Below are 20,112 nucleotides of genomic sequence, written 5' to 3'. Positions count from 1 at the left end.
CATCCATAAGTTTTATGTTAGCCGATGTTTATGATTCTTTGAATCTTGGACCTTTGAAAGAAGCAAAGATTACTATTCAATTGGCTAATAAATCTAGTATACATCCTAAGGGAGTCGTGGAGTACGTGTCAGTTCAAGTGAATCAGATAATATTTCCGGTTGATTTCTACATTGTGGATATACACTGTAATGACCCGTCCCTCCACCGATATTGTCCTCACTTACCCACTGCGGTTATCCGGCAGTGTGGGGTTTTCAACGGGCATCTCTGTGATAATCCAGCAGAAACTTCCCGGATGGTCACCCATCCCTGGATTAACTGCAGAGTTTTGAGCCAATTGTGCTGAAAAGCCCTTGGTTTTAGGAAAGGACAAACCATTACTTGTATTCCATTCGGCTAATCACTGCCGAATATCGGGGTATTACAATACCACCACCTTAAATTAGAGTCGTCCTCGCCTCCAGAATATATACTCAAGTCCAGATCTTCGACGTTCCCTACCCCTCATGAGAAGCACCTGAAATAACCCCGTCCAGCGTACTTTCTCACTCTCGGCCGGTGAATTGTCGTCGGCTCTGATACCATTTTTAATGACCCATCCCTCCACCGTTATTGTCCCCACTTAGCCACTGTGGTTAATACAATGCATCCTTCGTTGAGATAAAGACATTAATAGTTAGGTTGGTAGTATGAAAGTGTTGCAGTTTCTTATAGGAAAAAAGAGTGGGTAGAAAGACTGAAAATGAAAGATTAATTTCTTCTGCCATTTGTAGAAAAAGATTCTCAGCTCTTCATAGTTTTGTGATAATTAGTGAAGGACTCAAATGGATGTTGCGCAGCTGTCTTCCACTCCCACCCACTAATGTTAGATAAATAAGGGAGTGAGATAACATGCATGAACCTCATTGCTGCTAGCTAGTCAGGCACAAATGCAGTAAATACAGATAACCCTGCTCCACTCTGACAAACCTTAGTAATTAAGATGGTGAGTGACATCACCTAACCAGTTAATCTTCTCTCTTTCTTTCTGTCATTTTCTGCACAAGAAATTACAAGTCTGATCATCAAAAAAAATACTCTGCTCCAGTTTCTTTCTCATCAGATCTCCTTCGACCTCTAACCTATGAGTTCTCTTATAAAATCAACCATTATAGCCACACCCACAATTCTATGCTAGTAAATTAGGTCGTATTTTTCGAGTTGCCCAGTATGAAGAAAAAGAAAAGAAAGAAGAAACAAAATGGTGATTTATGTTGATGTAATTGGTATGAGCGGAATCGGAAAACAAGAACTTGTATATATTCTATCATGAAGCCGCAAAAACTTGGAAAACCACGCAGGTACTCTGTCTACACTTTCGTAAACATGGTGAAAATTGATGTAAAGTCACATTTGAGAACTTGACTTGGTTGGATTATTTTCTTCTTTTGCAACTGTTGATAGTTTAAGGGTCTTGGCTTGGTTTCCTCCATGGGTAAATCCTTTAAACACGACTACAAGAGGCGGTTTCCTTGTACCGATTTTCCGAGTTCAGCCGAGCTGGAAATGAAGGGATGGGGATAATAAAATATCATGAATCGCAGGGCCGGGCCTGTTCCACAGAATCTGAATCAACTCTCTACTAAGCTTACCGGAATTAGTCTCAAATTCTATGAAACTTTACCAACAGTAATGTGCGTTTATCTGTATTACGGAACATTTGCATATCTCAAAATTAATCAAAAATTCAAAATTTGCCGGTTTCAAGATTGATTTTCAAAACCGTAGCTGTAATTTTGAGCAAGGGAAGGAGGGTGGAAAGTAACCTTTTGTCGGGTGTGATAATCATTTTTTGAGGGTAATTTAGTCATACTACAAAAATAATGATCAGAGCTCTGCAAAACACTGAGATTTTGAGAGAAAACACTCTGAGCTGCTATTGAGCTGCCCAGTGATTCAGAAGAAGAAAAGAAATCACTGAATTTCACATTTATTTCATGTAATTAGGAAACCCAAGTCACCAGAACCTGATCTTGGCTTTATTTTTCAGTCAATTTTGAGAATTTTATGTGCTAGAGGGGGTTAGGGTATAACCCGCTTTACTAGACATTTTGCTGAAAATTTCTGATTCCTGGTGGGAATGAAGCATTCTGGTTTTCGATTGCTTGTTATAAATGAGGTGAGTAAACTCTTGGAATTGATGAATTTTCGTTCTAGGTTATGGTTTATTTGGCCTGATTTGAGACACTTAACATTTGTATACGATGCTTAATCACTGTTTGATAAAATGCTTCAAAAAAGTGCCTAGAAATTGGTTGTAGTTTTAGGCTTTTTAAGAGTGTTAAGTGTTAATATAAGGTTTCACTACCTGGGTTTTGTGTTTGTCTAGAGGTTGAGTTTGGAATGGAAACTGCCTTTCGTAGTAACAACATTTCTGTGTTAACTTATTTCTGAGTGTTCACCTAATTACTTTTACACCTATGCCCAGATTTAATTTTGCGGCTTTGGCATGCTCTCGTAATTTTTATTATTCTCCTCTTCACTTACTTGTTGGTTGCGTGTTTTATTAATACAGTACCAGGCAATTCGGTGAAACACTTCATAAGAGTGGACTTACCTGTTCCTGCACTTTCCAATCCAAGGTATAACAACAATCTATTTCGTTTCTGTTTTCTGGAAAACATCTGAGTGTTTCCAACTGGTTAGCTGCTGCTAGAATAGCAATATACCAATGACAAGTCTTTGGCGATGGATAATCTCAAAGTGGGAGAGGCCATGACACCATGTCGAGCTTAACACATTAGGTTTCCGTTAGAACTTACTGTTTTATTCATCGACGATGCGCTGTTGAATCTGATTTCTTCTGCAGTAATCACCCATTATGATAACATACGGGGAATAGATTTTTCAGTCATTATAAAGATGGCAAATTGTTGTACATATCCCTGCATATAATAGCATTTTTGACTGTCTGGTCACTAATAGTTTTGGGGTGTCTGTTTTACGGATACAGTATCAAGTGACTCAGCAAAGCATTTGCACGGGAGTTTATTCTGTCTGTAGATCGTGTTGTTATTGTTTCCCGTAGGTGCCAATTCAACCTTTTGTTTTTTCTGTTCACCAATCAACTCATTTTTTTACTGCATGGTTTAATGAAAGAACACAACTTGATGGAGAAGCATCGATGGATATGCATCTCCGATGTTTAGATGAAAGAACACAACTATTGCATTTCCTTACAGATAACAAATTTTATTTATTTTTTTCTTCGTCAGCCTCCCACTGCTGCAGCAGTCATCTAGTTATTAGTATGACTCGGGTTTCTAATTCAACTGTGGTTTCTTAAGGTGTTTCAAACAGATATAATATGAGTGCTCTTCAACCATTGGTTCGAAGAGGGAGTGCGAAAATAATCAAGGATGACACTGTTTGTAATCATGTTGTAGCAGAAGCAACAAAGGTTGCTGCGACTTACCAGTCTCACAACATAGATAATAAACTTGTAGTAGCTCTGGGGCAAGTTCCAGTTACAGCAACTACATGCACGGGTATCATAGAGTAACTCAAGATGTTTTACTATAGTTTGAATTAGAAATGTTACAAACAGTCATCTCTGTTATTTTAATTCAGAGTCGAAGTTGAGTTCTTTGTCATCCTGTGATACAAAGGGTAGTGGAAAACTCCTGGAATGTTGCCTTAGAGACATACTCAAAGTTATCCAACCATTAGGTGGAGATTTTACAGCTCGATACACCATCATCAATGACTTACGGACCGTTGTCGGATCTATCGATAGTTTAAAAGGTAATTTTACTTGATTTTCATGTACAAGGGATATAGAAATTCATCTATAGTCGTATTGGATCTTTAAGTTGTTAATAGATTGAAATTCAGTAATTATCATTTGTGCACAGGTGCAACAGTTGAGCCATTTGGATCATTTGTGTCCAATCTCTACACTAAATGGGGAGATTTGGACATATCTATCGAAGTACCCTGCGATTCACTTGTTTCGTCGACTGACAAAACAAATAAACAGAATTTTCTGAGAGAGATAAGGAACGTCTTGAGGAGGAGAGGTAGCATGCATGCATTCAATCAATTTTATTATTTCAATGATCTTATTTCCTCTAATGTATTCTTCTCTGCCGCAATCATAGATTTGGCTTTTATCAGCACTCTTCTTCATGTCGGCCGAAGCATATATCATGATGCACCATTTCATTTGGTTTCAGGTCTGGTCCATGATTTGCGACTTCTCCTTCATGCAAGAGTCCCCGTTCTAATATTTGAGAGCAACCTCCACAATATCTCTTGTGATATCTCAATCAGTAATCTGCTGTGCCAAATGAAATCTAGATTTTTCTTTTGGATTACTGAAATAGATGAGCGATTCCGTGATATGGTTTTACTGGTCAGTTTTAATATCGCATGATACATACATTCTGTTGTATGTCAGCGCCAATGCATCCATCTTACTCTTTATTTCTTCCTTGCAGATCAAGGAATGGGCCAAGTCACAACAAATCAATGATCCAAAAAATGGAACGCTGAACTCACATTCCCTTTGTCTGCTTGTTATTTTCCATTTCCAGGTAAAAAAAAATTGTTGTCTGAATAAGCGTTTTCAAGTTTTATGATAGTGGGATCTTTCACTGGTTCAATGGCATTCCTGTAACTGTTTTTGCTTCCTTCAGACATGTGAACCTCCAATTTTACCTCCGCTAAGGGAAATTTACGAGGGGAATGTTGCCGACAATCTTACAGGTGCTTACCAGTAATACCATCTTAAGTTTGTTAAACTCGTGGAATACATCGTGAACTCTTTTATGCGGTTGCCAACTCTTCAGCCTTCTTTGCTGTAGGTACGAGGGCCATCGCAGAAAGAGCGATACAAGACACATGTACTGCTAACATACAAAGGTTCAAAACAAATAGTTTCAGAAATGTAAATAGAAGCTCTCTGTCTGAGCTTGTCGTTTCATTTTTTCGGAAGGTAAATCTTGCATAGCGCCAAAAGTAGATTAGATTTGCATCATTATTATTGTTGCGCAAAGCTGATTTTTGTCAATGTTGCAGTATTCTAATCTGAACATGCTGGCATCAGAGTATGCAATTTGCACTTACACGGGGCAATGGGAACACAGAAGTAACAGTACTAAGTGGACTAACGACTATCCTCTATTTGTAATTTTCTCATGTTCTCTCTAATCCTGCAAATTAGTTAACAGGAACCAGACTGTTTCTGCACATTCTGATCAACTTCACTGCATACTGTTTGTCAGATTGAAGATCCGTTTGAGCACGCAGATAATACAGCAAGGACGGTTTCCATGAGTGAACTAAGCAGGATATGTGAAGTATTCGATGAGGCTTATCAAGGACTTGTTTCCTCTAACCATGATAGAACTTCTCTGATCTGCAGTCTAGTTAGACATCCTATCAGCACAAAGGTTATTTCGCCCCATAGTAATCCAGGATTGCTCAGTGGAGCTTCTACAAGACACCCTCCGCTCTCAGGACTGTTCAGGGGAGGTACTGCAAGATACCGTCCTCTATCAGATGCACCGCCCCCTTTTAGGAATCAGTTTAACCATATGCAAACTGAAAGCGATGAAGCAACAATTATCGCTATCCGCAGAGAGTTAGCACAGCTCATGCTCAAAGCCAACACCAGAAACAAGCCTAGATCTGTCAGATGATGAAAGCATTCCAGGTGATGCAGAGTTCAGGTCAAGTCTGTCTGAAGCAGGGAGATCTTCCCTTTGCTTCAAGTAGTTGATGTTAAAACACTTGGCACAAGTAAATCATTCAGATATTATAAATTCGCAGAACTACAGATCTTTCAGTGATTTTATTCTTGCACACATACATAAAACCCATCCAGAACAAGACTGACAGGTGATTACAAGATCTTATTCTTTCTTGCCAATTCCATGAGACATGTTGTAAATTCCTCGGGCCTGTAATTAAAAATATGAACAATCATCAGGAAGATTTAGGGTTCAGAAACCAAAACAACTGTATTTCTTTGAAGAAGAAAAAAACTGCTTACAATGAGAGCTACAGCTGTAGCTGCTAAAGCCACCGGAATTGCAACAGAAGTGATCTTATCATATGGTCCTTTAAGATAAGTAGGCTTGTTTTTTATGCTCTGGAAGTATTTCTGCTTCTCTATAATCTTCTCCCTCGGCCTAAATGGTGCTTCTACTCCCTCAGCGGCCATTTCCACAGTACTGATCTTCTAGAATTTCTAGTGCTAAAATTGTTCTTCTGCATGAGATAAACTAGTCCAGGCACCTTATCATATAAACTTCTTTTCATTTTCTTCTTCTCTCTGGAATTTCAGAGAACCTTCTGGGAATAATGCTTCACCTGTCTGATTGGCTGGTTCTGGAAGTTGCAGGAGATGAAAACGACAAACTGTTAAAGGCAAACGTGTTTGGGATAGGGGACACCAACAAAGGTAGCCCATACCAAAATCCGGTGTGCATTTAACCTGTTTAGGGTTCCTGCTGTACTGAATTTATAAGGAGGTTTGGGTTATTGGTAACTGTACTGTCTATCAATGAGGGAAACAAGAAGCTGTGATGAATGCGGCTGTACAGAGTTTGATGGTGCTGATGATGGTTATTGGTAAGGATTCAGATATGCAGAAAAAAGGCAATGGTGATGGCAAATTTCGTCTGCCGCGGTGGCGGGATAGAGATGAACCTCATAACTCAGCTGGGGAAAGACTGGTTTTGATTTGGTTGAGAAATTTGAGAAAAAAGATTCCGCTGTCTTCGTGTTTACCGATTTGTTTTCTGGTTTGTCATGTTGCTAGAGAGCCAATCTTGCCAACAGATATAGTGGAGGGAAAGCTTCCATATCTGAATGCATTTGTCAGGATCAGTGAAATGCTTGCAGAGCAATCGGGGAGATGCCCGTTAAGTGCAGATTTGATGTTTAGGCCTTTTCGGGTTGTTCATTCGAGGGTGTAGTTCGAGGGTGCACTTAACGGGGAGATGCCCATTAAGTGCAGAACTGGAAGTCTGATGATACTCATACTGCAGAACTTCTTGGAAGTCTTGAAATGGCGTATGAGAAAATCCGCGACGCACGGGAAAGTTCGGTGAACTTATCATCATACCTCATATTGTGCAAGGATGTTGTCTTTGCAGGAGCAGCAGTAGACATTCAAGAGAAGAATAGGACTGAAGACTGTTGGAATTATTATGAAAAGCAAGGGGATTTTAAATGCTGCACTGGTAAGAGCAGCGCAGGAGAACCAGGACCTGCACAGGATGATGCTTCTGTTAAAGATAGATCATTAAACCGGTTGAAATCAAACATGGAGGAAAATGGGTTCATTTACGTTCCTCCAAGGGATCAGGTCAAGAATGTCGATTATCTGAACCATGCGACAAAGAACAACAATGGGGCAAGATCTTTTGCAGCTCATGCAGACTACTACATACTTCTTCAAGTTTGTGCTCTTGTTGCTGAGGCTGAAGTTCAGTATATGCACAAGGCTACATTGAAGTTTGAGAAGCAGCTTGCGTGGTTAGAAAAGAATATCGACCAAACCTTGAAACTGAAGTCCCCAAAACCTTCTGCAAATCTAGGTGAGGTATCATCAGAAGATGATGGCGAGGCCATTGAACTTTGGAACGACGAGCGTAATGCAGTTGAGGAATCACAACAATACATGGATATGGATGATTCTCTTGATTTTTCGAATTACAAGTTCAGACTTTAATTTGTGCCTAGATCAACTACATGGCGAAATTTTCTAGTTATATGTTTGCTACTGGTGAAATTTACAGTTTCATTAAAGAAAATCTTAGTAGGAAAACTGACTAACTCCAAGATTACACAAGTGATCGAAAAGCCAAACTTTCAACATTACAAAAATAAAAAGAATAAGCTACAAAAACAGAAACAAAAAATACAGAATTGTGATTTACAAATTAAACAGTTGAGAGAGTAAGCAAACGACACGTACCACAGTTGAGAGAGTAGACAGTTGAGAGTGCACAGACGAATGAGGATTATAGATCTGTTGATGAATATTCCTGTACCTGTACGAACGATTTTCTTTTCTGACGATTCGCTGGTTTAGCACTCTGTAAACAAAATCTACAGAACTTTGGTTAGCCAGTCCCCCGACTTTCTTCTCCCTACAGTGAAGCTTAATTTTCTATGTATCCTCCTTTTTACTGATTAAGCACGTAATAGACGTTTCTCACACATCAGGAGCCTCCTACTTGCATGTGGCCCCTCAGGTGTGTCACGCATAGTTGACTGCCAACCCATCGCGTCAGCCACCTCCTTGATTTCACCCATGATAGCCAAAGTATCACGAATGAATGCACGCCCCCCAGGTCTCAACATCCTATCCATCTCAAGCATGATAGTCGAGATGTTGCATCTGACAGCACAAGTTCAATAGATGAGCAAAAAAAAAAACATGGGATGTAAGGATTTTTAAGACTAAACAAGAAAGCATAAGAAATTGCAACCAATTGGGGAAGTGGGATCCAAACAGGCAGGTCAATAGTTATACCTTTTCCGCTCGGTGGTGAAGAGCTCGGCAGCGTGCAATAAATCATACGTTCTTGGGTAAGTATCAAACGACTCACACCTGCAATAGAAAGTTTAGACAATGGCATTGCAAATTGATGATTGAATAGAGCGCAAACTAAACGACAAGTCTTTAGCTAAATTTGCTAGCCAACTGTGGTTAAATTTGAGCTGTCAGTAAGTATTAAACAGCTGACAACAGAAGGTAACTTAATTCATACCAGTCATGTTGAACTCCTAGTAGCCCGCGATCATATATGACAGGCAAGGTGTTCGGCCCACTGACAGGAACCACATTTAGTACCCAGGCCTCAAGGCCATGATCATTCACTGCCGCTGCAAAACTGGTCCACAATTAAACACGTTAACCCCTGGTAAAAATAATCAAATGGTACTGTTATAGTGCAAAGAGTGAGAAGGGGTTGAAGAAAAGATTACCCTCCATAACCAGCTCTCATGTCCATAATATTTCTTAACCTATACTTTTTCCAGTGGAAAGCACGAATATAGCCTCCTATTAACTCATTCCAGTACTTCATGTCTGCCTTGAAAAGTTCTTTGCGAGACATGTAGGCATCCATCTGTATTGTCTGCAATCTATCCGGAGGATTTTGCAGACGCGTCGGCCATGTTGTCACATTTCCTCCAAATCCGTTCTCGGGTAGTCGACTGATGCACGGTTTTAGATCAACATACCTGCAAATGCAATACATTTCAATATAATTACATTTCTGGTAGTGCCAGATTTTCATTTATTTGCTTGTTTTTTTATCATACAGTGTCATGTATACTCCTCTTCAACTTTGAAGAACTGAATGATGGTAAGTAGGGGTCCTAGTGGACATACCAAACTTTGTCTGGGTCGTCATCTGGTTCACACAGTGGGGGCATGGTTCCAATCTCACGGGTCTCATAGCAGCTGTTGTTCAAAGGTTTACGCCATATAGCTACGTATCCCTCCTTAGCAATAAGATCCCAACAAAGGCGATTAGTGAGGTCTTCCATCTCTGTCATAGAAAAAGTCCATTGTTAATTTCACCAGTGATGAGTAGGTTGAAATTGAGGCATTTTGACAAATGTGTTTGCCAGTTTTTTAACTATAATGACACAGCTGGAGTACCCAAGTCGTCAATTTGCATGCTTAATCCAGAAAGGAAATTCCTTGTGATCCTTAAAAACAATAAAGACTCGTCCAATACCTTTCCATTGTTCTTCCAGGGCAACCTCGTGTTTATAAACTGGCTGAGCTGCCCAAACAAAATATCCTCCAGCCCTCAGAATTCTATTGACCTCAAGAAGCAAAATTCCGTCTACAGCAGAAGAAGACCAAAGAGATGTCATTGCAGTAGCATAAAGATAAATAACAAATGTGTACTGAGTGCAGTTATGGTTGATCAGAAGACGCGACATGTCTAGAACACAAATATGCAAAATCTTCTAGAGTTCTAGGAATTCCAAACAATTGGATAAGATCATACACACTACAAACTGCTAAGTAACAAGGGAGAAAAACCAAAACGTACCATCGCGAGTCCAATTAACTCTACATCTAGAGCAATGTATCATGTCAAATGCCTGACTTGGATACAACAACCGCCGTGTTGCAAAAGCTGCAATCATAGCTGGGACACCACGCTCGAGAGCAAACTGAATCTGATTCTCATGGACATCTTTCGGTGCTATAGACAACGTAACCACTTTGCGTTGGATCAAAAAAGCACCAAAACTTGCAACACCACATCCAACATCCAATGCAACACGCACACGCCTTCCAAATTGAATACTTGAAACCATCTGAACACACACATAAATCAACCTCAACACTATACCAAACACAATAGCAACTTCAGAATTTCAGTTACATGAATCACGAAAACACATCACAAACCTTTGAAATCTGATTCAAGTACTCATCCGCGCCGTGTATAAACTGCGTTCCACCACCCGGAAACACGAACTTGTCTTTCACTCTTGTGATCCAATTTTGGCCTCCTTTATCTTCAACTAAACGTGTATGAGGTACATTCACATACCACACCTACCATTAACAAAACTTAAATCAAACCCACAAAATTCATATCATTCGACACCATTTCAAGCTACTAAAACACATCAAAAAAAAAAAAAATGAAATTATCATTACCTCATCTCTAGATTTAGGCCAAGGGATTGGAGTTTTATAATCAACAGGAGCAGGAACCAAACAATTCAATCCATGATCTGAATCAGGACAATGTCTCTCAAACTTCTCACCCTTTTCAGTTGAATTCAGCTTCTGAATCTCTTCAACATTATCCAAACAAGGTATATACTCCTTCATACTCACAGGACACAACTGAAATTTCTTGATTTTAACTCTGGGTTTCTCTCCTTCATCTCCTTCTTCCGAAACTGTTTCATTATCATTCCCCCAATTCTCAACAAACTCTGGATCAAATTCACCCACTTCAAAATCCTCCGTCATTGTTCCATTCTCATCTACAATCCCAAATCTGGTAATTGACGGTGGTGGGGGTGGCGTTGGCGGTGGTGGGGTAGGCTCAGGAACTGGATCTGATACTTGTTGGGAATTTGCATCTTCAGGTGATGTTGAATTTAGGGTTTGGGTATTATCAATTGGGGTTTCATCTGGATGGGTATCGGTTTGATTGATGAGAGCGGCAACATCAAAATCCTTCTTTGCATTGGGTGAAATCGAGATTTGTGGTGAAGATTTTGAAGATTGGAGATTGTTGTTTGTGTTAAAGAAGGTTAATTGTTGATACCCATCAGACCAATTCTTACCTAAGTAGAAGAATGCGAAGGAGATTAGAGTGAGTCCTGTGATCTTTACGAGTAATTGTGATTTGAAGAATTCTGTACAGGTTAATGTCTTCATGATTTCTTCTTTACTTTTGCATATTCTCTGAGTGTTTCTCTAGCTCTTTCTCAGTGAGTAGAGTCAGAGTGTGAAGAAGAAGATGAAAGAAGAGTGTTTTTTTTTTTTTTGATTGAAGGAATATTTGTTTTATTTTTTTACTGCAATTGGTGTTGATATGAATATCTATAGCTTCAGTTATTTCCCGGAATTAGAAAAAAAATGGTTGGCCAGTCACTTTCCGATTAGGAAAAAAAAATTAACTGGCAAATCCAAACTAACGAAGTCTCTCTGACGGTGTTTGTTTTTTTCTTGCCGACTCGATTTCTCGTAGTCTCGGATCATCTCATTTTTAGTTCGAATCAGATCAGGTTAGGAGTTAGGGATTAAGATGTGGATCAAACCACTAAATTGTATATTATAAATTAGTTGAGTTAGATTTGATTTATAAAACAGACACATTGAATTAGATCCAAATAAATTAAGTATATATGAGTCAGATCCAAAAAAAAAAATGCTAGAATTAGAAATACAAGCTAGTGAAAGTATGGCGGTTCTAGTGGTCTGGAGGTTCTTTTTATGAGCCAAGTCTTTACACGAGAGGAAAATCAAGCGAAGGGATTTTTGTCGAAGAGATTTCCTATCGATTTTAGCCATTACCTATCCTAATGATAAAATGGCTGATTCTTCCACCATTGGATTTTTACTTAATATTTTTGTTTTTCTAGAAGTTTCTGCGAATGTGGAATCGTTGAAAATTTCTAATGAATCAGATGTAAAAGTTGTTGTTCAAACAATTTCTTCCATCATTATTTTCTGTTAAACTTTAATAAAATCTAGAAGACTTATACTATGTTGTTACTTTCAAAAAATTTTTATGTATTATTCATGTGTTTTCTTTGTTTGGATAATAAAAGTTTGTGTTTTTTGTCTCTTCGACCCTAAATTTATTCCCTTAGAACCAGTATCTTGTATCCATAACTTTTAAGTATCTAGCATGACTCACCTCATGAGGTGTCATCCAACTAATGATGGACAGGTTGGATGACACACAACTACTTAAGTATTGACTAAGCCATCTTCTAACCTCTTGTATATATCCAGAATTTTGTGACTTTCCATTAAGCTAAGTAAGAGGAAATAGAAGTAGAAGTTAAGTCATTAAATCCTCAATTTCCTGATGATTTATGTTTTCTTCTTCTTATACATACATAATTATGTATCATGCTTCTGTGCTGCTTTTACTGATGTTAATCAATCCAGAAATAACTAAGTGTTGACTGTGCTATTATTAGAGATCATGATGGCTAATGACAGGAAGTAATGATTGTTTTCATACCTATTTCAGATGTTTTAGAGCATGTAAATACTAGGGTTAATATTTGAATTCAGCTTATGAATTTTGTATAATCATTGTTTAGCTTAAAGTATATTGATTATGAAGCTGAAATTCCGACATCAATATAATTTATGACATTCTTATTACCTTGTTAATTTCAATGGTTCCGGTGGGTTTTATGTTCTCTCCTTGGTTGTTCTTGTGATTTCAACGATTCTCCGAGTAATGTCTTTATACTTCACAAGAGAGCTGATTTCTTTTGTACGGTTGCATTTTATCTTTTTGGTATTAGAATTAAATAGTAAATTTGTGCAACATGCTAATTGCATATGTTTACGAAGAAGATGACGGACCATATCATCTCGAGTAAATAACACGGTTGGAAAATGCTTAAAAACACATTAAAAACATACGAAAGATGAACTTATTTATATCAGCCAAGGTGGCGATGATCTTGTCAATCCATAACCACAAGAAAACCTGGTTTAAGCGACCAAAATTTTAGCAAGATCACAAAATTTTAGTCGCTTTAACAGCTAAGCAACCATGTTTTCAATTACCAAAAACTTTGGCTGCTATTAACATGTTCCCATTATGTCGTAGCAACCAAAATAAATTTGTGGGCTGCTCCAACATTTTTCCCAGTAGCACATAGCGAGTAGAATAGTAGGTTAGTAGCTATTTACTTGAAGCTACCATAGATTTGCAATCCAATATATGTTTGGCTGGTAAAAAGGGAAAGTGATGGTTCTAAATAAACGTGAATTTTGTTATGGGATCAAGAAGCTTTTTCAAATCCTCTATTAGTCATGGAGTGAGTAATTGTAAAGTACTGGGTAAGGTCAATGTCAACGATTAAACGTTAAGATGTATGCATAGCGAACACTAAGGACTCTTGCAACTATACATCATTTCTGAAAGAGGCAATATCGCAAACATCTTATATGCCTTAGAAAAATTCTACTAAGTACAGTTAATTGAAGTTTCTAACACAAACCCAATATTAGAATAAGAATACAAAAAGAAATCATAATTCAATAATACATACTGGTGATCGATGATTCTCTTGCATTTTGTTAATCAAGATAGGTGATTTCAACTATCTACATCCCTGTTATATTCATGAACTAGGATTGAACTAAAATGAAATACATAACAGGGTATCTCAGAGGGTTTTATAATGCTTGAAAAAGTCCGCTAGAAAACTTTAAGGTTCGAAAAATTAAACAATGGCATCTGATACGGTGGCGATCCGTGTGCTATTCTATGGTCGAAAGAAATACAATGAAGTGGCGATCCATGTGACCGTTTTTTTGCATAGACATAGAGAGTATAGATCTCTATTCGCTAAAATGAAAATTATACGGATCATGACATTCTGTAGCTGAGATTGATAGAGTTTGCCAATGATATAGTGATCCATGTGGATAGTTCTTTGTTTGCATGGACACAGAGGGTATGTTTTTCCATTGGCTAACATGAATATCATACGGATCATGACATTATTTGCTCTGATGTTTTTTTGGTTGATCCAAAATTTGTATTAATCCCAATTTACAATGGTCAAAAATTTTAATGTTCAACGTGTTGAATAATAACGGATCCCTGTTAATTTCCTAGTAATTACGTACCCTGAATTGATATTTTCCCAAATATGACATCGTTTATCGAGTATAAGTCTTTGCATTTTTACGAGAACTTATGGGAAACCGAATAAAATGATGCAATCCATGAGTATTTGTGTGAGGTATAGTGATATTGCATAATATTGATAGTTAACAGGTGAAATCTAATTGTAGTTGTTGACTCAATATTCATGGAACTTACTCATATTGACTTAAAATTCCTCGGTGTCATTCGATTTCGTTGAACATTCTCCGATTTTACTCACCAATGGATTTAGTTATCTGATGAATCAGAGAGGTAAAATAACATAATTTATGGTTCCTCGGTGGAATTAGCTATCAAGTACACAAACTCAGATTACCAGGTCGCTACAAATGAAATCTTTTATGTTTCTGATGTGGTCAGAGATACATGATTCTCGATGCGATTTTACGAACTTAATCGTCATCAAAATCCAGCATCAGCAGTATGCATACCGGGAATGCATACCCACGAGTTCACGAATTCAGGCTCAAGGCTATGTGTCTTACTTCCAACTCGTGAAAGTCAGATCCAAGGGGTATGCGTACATTCCCCTATTCACGAACTCAAACCCGACGGGTATGCATACTGTACTTTCCCTATTGACTTAGTATTCACCGAACTTACTCATATTGACTCAATATTCCAAAGTGTCATTCAATTTCTCTCAACATTCTCCAATTTTACTCGGAATGACTCAATATTCACCAGTGGATTTAGCTATCTGATGAACTGGAGAGGTAAAATATCATAATTTATGGTTCTTTGGTAGAATTAGCTATCAAGTACCCAAACTCAGGCTCCCAGGGTTGGTAGAGATGAAATCTCTTATGTTTCTGATGTCGTACCAGATACATGATTCTCGATGGGATTTTACGAACTTAACCATCGTCAAAAGACCCACAATCAACAGTATGCATATCATGCATGGATACCTATGATTAGTCCACGAATTAAGGATCAAGGGGTATGTGTATCACTTTGTGCTAGTGAAAGTCAGATCCAAGGGGTATGCGTATCTTCCCCTACTCCCGAACTAAAACCCAAGGGGTATGCATAACGTACTTTCCTAGTATTCACCTAACTTACTCATATTGATTCAATATTCCCCAGTGTCATTCGATTTTTCTTAACATTCTCCGATTTTGCTGGAAATGACTAAATATTCACCAGTGGATTTAGATATATTATGAGCTGGAGAGATAAAATATCATAATTTATGGTTCCTTGGTGGAATTAGCTATCAAGTACACAAACTCAGGCTACCAGGTTGCTAGAGATGAAATCTCTTATGCTTCTGATGTGGTACCAGATACATGATTCTCGATGTGATTTTACGAACTTAACCGCCGTAAAAAACCCACCATCAACAGTATGCATATCGGGTATGCATACCTTTGATTAGTTCACGAGTTCAGGCTCAAGGGGTATGCGTACCTTCCCCTATTCACGAACTCAAACCCAATAATGGAACTAAAAGCACCACTTCATCATGGGAACCGAAGTATGATCCTGAGCGCACCCTTGAGTTTTGGAAGAAATTAGACGATCACACATTAGATGCGTCCAAGTTAAGACCTTTAGTTGATGATCCATGTGAAGAAGATCCGGGCTATATGGATTGGTATAACTAAATTTCTCATCCCTTCATTATCAACAAGAAAAGTCAAAAGATAGCTGATAAGGGGAAGGCGAAGCCAATCAAGATCACCGACAAATCTTCTTCCGAAGAAGTTGTCAAGGCATTCAAGATAATGGTAAGAATGACTCCACTTTATACTAACTTCATAAATTATTTATGGTAAAAATGTCTTCAATCTCATGATGATAAGTTGTTGAAAAATGAAAACATAGGTTGCCGCGGGTAGGGAGATGTTGAAACAAATGAAGGACGAACTTGGTTGCAAAACATCTATGACCGTTGAAGAACAAAAATACCTCTACAAGAAGTGGGATGCAATCATCAACAAAGGACAAGGACCCGAGGAACCCGCACAAAGGCCTACCACTAAGAGGTCTCGACAAGTTGGTGAAGGTACAAGTGGAGTTGGTACTAGCGGCCCACGCGGTAGTGGTGAGTCGGAAGAGGAAGACCAAGGTGGAAGAAGAGGTGGTCGTGAATCTAAGAAGAGGGGTGGTGGTTAAGTGCCCTTTTATGTTTCTAAGTTCCTTTTAATGTTTTTTTAAGTTTGAAGATCAATTTAACAGTGTTGCAAACACCTTGGCTTTTAGGTACTGAACTTTGTTTTTAATGGTGTTGGGATTGTGTTACGGTGAACTTCAATTCATGTTTTAATCAATAGTGTACCAGCTAATTAGTTACTTATTACCTGGAATTTATGAAGTTCGGCTTATCCTGTAATTTGAGTTATGCACCGATTCTGAAAAACTCTGGTTCGGCTTGTCCTGTAATGTTAGTTACACGCCGAATAATTTGTCCTTTAGGTTCGGCTTATTCGATAGTATTAGTGTGACGAACCTGTTATTTCGACAATATAATTTGAGTTCAACGACTAGTTTTTTTAATCAGTGTATAGTTCGGCTTAGATCTGCGAACTAGTATAAGCCGAAGATGTTAGAAGTTTCAAAATTTGAAATTCTATCCGTTACTTAAGTAGATTCGGCTAACTTTCTAACCTTAGTATGAGCCGAACCTTGTCTTTTTTTGCACAAAAATCTATGAACTATTCTTGTTTGAAATATATAGCCGTTGTAACCTGTATTATATATAGACATACATGGTTTTTCATAATCTTCAGAAAAAAATGGCACCCCCAACTCATGAATTTACTTTAGAAGAAGATTTGTCTCTTTGCACTAATTACGTAGCATATTATCCAAAGAAGGGTGAAGAACGACGAGTAAAGGGTTTGATGAGTATGCACTACTTATTTAGAATTCATGAATCCTTCAGCACCGAAACGAGTAATCTTCACAACCGGGATAGTGCTGCCTTGTTTTTCCGAATTGAAACTATTAAAAAAATGGTCAAAGATTTTATAGCTTTAGTTCGGATTGTGAGTCTATATCGTCTCAAGGGTGAAACAAACTCTGAGATTGAAGATCGATCTCTAGAGGAATGGTGGAGATGGAAAGGAAAGAATTTCGAATACAAAGATCACTACTACATTCTTAGAAGGTTTCTCATTACACGTTTTGGATATTAGAAGAATTCTACTAGAGGTTTATTGTAAGGCTATTATGTAACGGGTTTGTAATCCACATTTTATATGAATTTGAAAAGTGTATTTGAAATGATATAACAATTTTTGTGTTCATGAATCATCTAAGTTTCGGCTAGTTCTGTAATTTCCGTTATGCGCCGAATATTTAAATCCAGTATTCGACTTTCTTAAAAAATATCCTACAAGCCGAACCTATCAAAGTAACTCTTGGTTTTTTTAGGTTCGGCTTGCAGTGAAATAATGTTAGAAGCCGAACCTGACAAAAAAACTCTGGTTTTTTTAAATTGTCAGGTTCGGCTTTTATCAAAATAATACTACAAGCCGAACCTGACAGAAAAACTCTGGATTTTCATCACTCTGCCGGGTTCGGCTTTCCTTGAATTAATGGTACCAGCCGAACCATCTCCTGTGTTCATGGTTCCAGTATCCGGAAAATGACACGTTCCATAACTAAAAAGTAAATCATTCAAGTATTTCGTTTTGATGGGTACATGTAACTGCAATTCTATTCAAAATATCATCCTCGTCATTTTTTATGGAGATCCTAAACGAATATCGTGCTCTTCACTGACCTCTTTCTCATCCTCTTCACTGACCTCATTCTTATCATCTTCACTGGCTTCTTCCTTATCATCTTCATCCTCATCACTTGAAAACATTTTTACCAGTCCACTTGGGGGATGCACATTCAAAGTCTTCCAAAGCTCCATTTCCGTCGCATAATTTGCACACCAATCCATCGCATAATTATTTTCAAATCTAGGCAAAAAGACTGCACCCATCAAGGGTGTTAATGGGCAACCGGGTCTAAGTTTGAGGCCGATAAAATGACAATTTTGAACAAATCCAAGAACAAGTCTTCTATCCTTTACAACATCGTTGCAAGGTTTTGCCGGAGGCGCATAAATAAAGCTACTACCCGTCCATGAGAAACAATGTACGACGCAATCAAATGTCCGCTATTAAAAACCCACAAATGGGCATTGACATCCAATGTTCTTCGGTAATGATAAAATACCCATGCAAACTACGTTCTAATGCAATGTACTCCGTTGCCACCCCTGCATCTCCTCTTGCACCTGTTCTCATCATTGTCTTATATAAATCTTTGTTTTTATGTAGGGTTTGTAACAATCATTGCCGAATATAGTTAACTTCATTTTCAGGGGGCACATGATTGTTCCCTTCCTTAAAAGGACCAAGTTGTTCCGCTGTGACGTAATATCCACAATTTTCATCACCTTGCACGTCTTCCATTGCTACAATATTTCTCATGAATTATTGGTGATAGATCTTCCAAGTAGTTATCGTATATAAAATTGATAGGCCTCAAATACTTACCGAACTTATCTCTTTTAGGTCCTCTCATCTTATCAATTTCATGTACGCTATCCTTTTTTTGTGACGAACAAACATTATTATTCACCTCTTTGTTACTTGTTTCGGCTTTTTGAATACTTGGACGACCTCATTTTTTTGGAACTTTGACTTCTTCCTCCTTCATCAACTTCTCCATTTCCTTCTTTGCCTTTTCAATACTTGCATCATGGTATCCAACGCCGGATGGATCCCTTTTATTACCCAATAGTTAGTTTGAAAATTATTCATTTTCTTACTCTTCCTACCTTTAAGTTCACTCTTCTCCGGTTCCAAAATATTTTCTTGGGTGAAAGGATACATGACCGACATCATGTTGTCTCATAAGAATTTCTTTTGACCTCGGCCCATATTCCTATGCATCTCCGCCAACTTTTTGCCATTTGTCGTGTCCCATATCTCTAGATCATCCTCGTCGTCTTCGGTTGGGAGAGGATCAAAACTTAATTTTTTCCAAAAATGATCAATATCATCAAATGGTATGATATCATCCTTGTATCGAAGTAGGTCGTGGTGGCATGGAAGTCCCATAGATGTCTTCATTTTACAAACACACTCTTCCTCCAAGTTGTCGTTTAATGTCTTAATCAAATCCACTTCTTCCATCAACAAGTCGATGCATAGATGTGAAACTCTATAAGTTAATTCCCGTACCCATTACTACCATAATTCTTGTGTCTGAACATAAGGTTATGCTCGAATGCGGCTTTAATTCTCACAACATCACTTTTGAAATATTCATCAATTGCATCAAAAATCGTGACAAAAGTGTCAACACATCCAAAAAGGTTCTTCTTTAACCAATAATGAGCCGACTCTACCATACTTGTGGCTTGGTTGTCGAAGTGTTTGTGTCGATTTGTGAAACAAAACACGATCCTTTCTTTATTAGGTTCCAACACATCTTTGACCAAGTAATTAATGACATCGGGGTAGCCGGTCTTCCAATGCTTAATAAGCATTTTAAATTTTTCTTCGTAGACATCCTCGGTGATTGACCATACCAAAGCTTCCCATTCTCCTTGTAAAGAAGCCCACAACATCTCATTATGTTCATATTATTTCAAGAATTCCTTCTTTTTCTTTACTCGTGTCTCCTTCGATTGGATTTTAGCAATATTCTCTAATTCCTTCAACTTAAGTGGTTGAATCTTCGATTGAC

At 38.0% G+C, this 20,112-nt stretch overlaps 3 protein-coding genes across 10 annotated transcripts; 2 read left to right on the top strand and 1 right to left on the bottom strand.

Moving 5' to 3' along the window:
• Window positions 1-1,129: 1,129 nt before the first annotated feature.
• LOC113344527 (protein HESO1-like) lies at window positions 1,130-5,832 on the top strand. Of its 8 annotated transcripts, none has more exons than XM_026588471.1 (12): window positions 1,130-1,341; window positions 1,445-2,159; window positions 2,556-2,622; window positions 3,328-3,528; window positions 3,611-3,784; window positions 3,895-4,059; window positions 4,216-4,394; window positions 4,480-4,575; window positions 4,678-4,747; window positions 4,846-4,976; window positions 5,060-5,167; window positions 5,266-5,832. In XM_026588471.1, exons 4-12 carry the CDS (start codon window positions 3,348-3,350, stop codon window positions 5,680-5,682), a joined length of 1,521 nt encoding a protein of 506 aa, XP_026444256.1. In that variant the 5' UTR covers window positions 1,130-1,341; window positions 1,445-2,159; window positions 2,556-2,622; window positions 3,328-3,347; the 3' UTR covers window positions 5,683-5,832. The 8 variants fall into 8 exon arrangements, with proteins under 8 accessions (XP_026444256.1, XP_026444259.1, XP_026444258.1 ...); XM_026588474.1 differs by adding an exon at window positions 2,994-3,064 and having other exon boundaries at window positions 1,130-2,159; XM_026588473.1 differs by lacking the exon at window positions 1,445-2,159.
• A 135-nt stretch (window positions 5,833-5,967) lies between these two features.
• On the top strand, window positions 5,968-7,752 carry LOC113344580 (TATA box-binding protein-associated factor RNA polymerase I subunit B-like). The gene is made up of 2 exons (XM_026588527.1): window positions 5,968-6,942; window positions 7,005-7,752. The coding sequence occupies exons 1-2, from the start codon at window positions 6,571-6,573 to the stop codon at window positions 7,719-7,721; spliced, it is 1,089 nt and encodes a 362-aa protein (XP_026444312.1). The 5' UTR covers window positions 5,968-6,570; the 3' UTR covers window positions 7,722-7,752.
• Window positions 7,753-7,770: 18 nt separating this feature from the next.
• LOC113344526 (probable methyltransferase PMT11) lies at window positions 7,771-11,547 on the bottom strand. The gene is made up of 9 exons (XM_026588469.1): window positions 10,689-11,547; window positions 10,434-10,583; window positions 10,069-10,339; window positions 9,745-9,855; window positions 9,393-9,552; window positions 8,984-9,241; window positions 8,767-8,889; window positions 8,529-8,606; window positions 7,771-8,393 (listed from the first exon to the last, which is right to left on the bottom strand). Exons 1-9 carry the CDS (start codon window positions 11,421-11,423, stop codon window positions 8,186-8,188), a joined length of 2,094 nt encoding a protein of 697 aa, XP_026444254.1. The 5' UTR covers window positions 11,424-11,547; the 3' UTR covers window positions 7,771-8,185.
• Between the last annotated feature and the right edge of the window lie 8,565 nt (window positions 11,548-20,112).

Source organism: Papaver somniferum, unplaced genomic scaffold (genome assembly GCF_003573695.1).
Source record: "Papaver somniferum cultivar HN1 unplaced genomic scaffold, ASM357369v1 unplaced-scaffold_79, whole genome shotgun sequence".
Classification (NCBI taxonomy): domain Eukaryota; kingdom Viridiplantae; phylum Streptophyta; class Magnoliopsida; order Ranunculales; family Papaveraceae; genus Papaver; species Papaver somniferum.
Note: the sequence above shows the minus strand (reverse complement) of the source record. Positions and strands in the feature narration are given on the sequence as shown.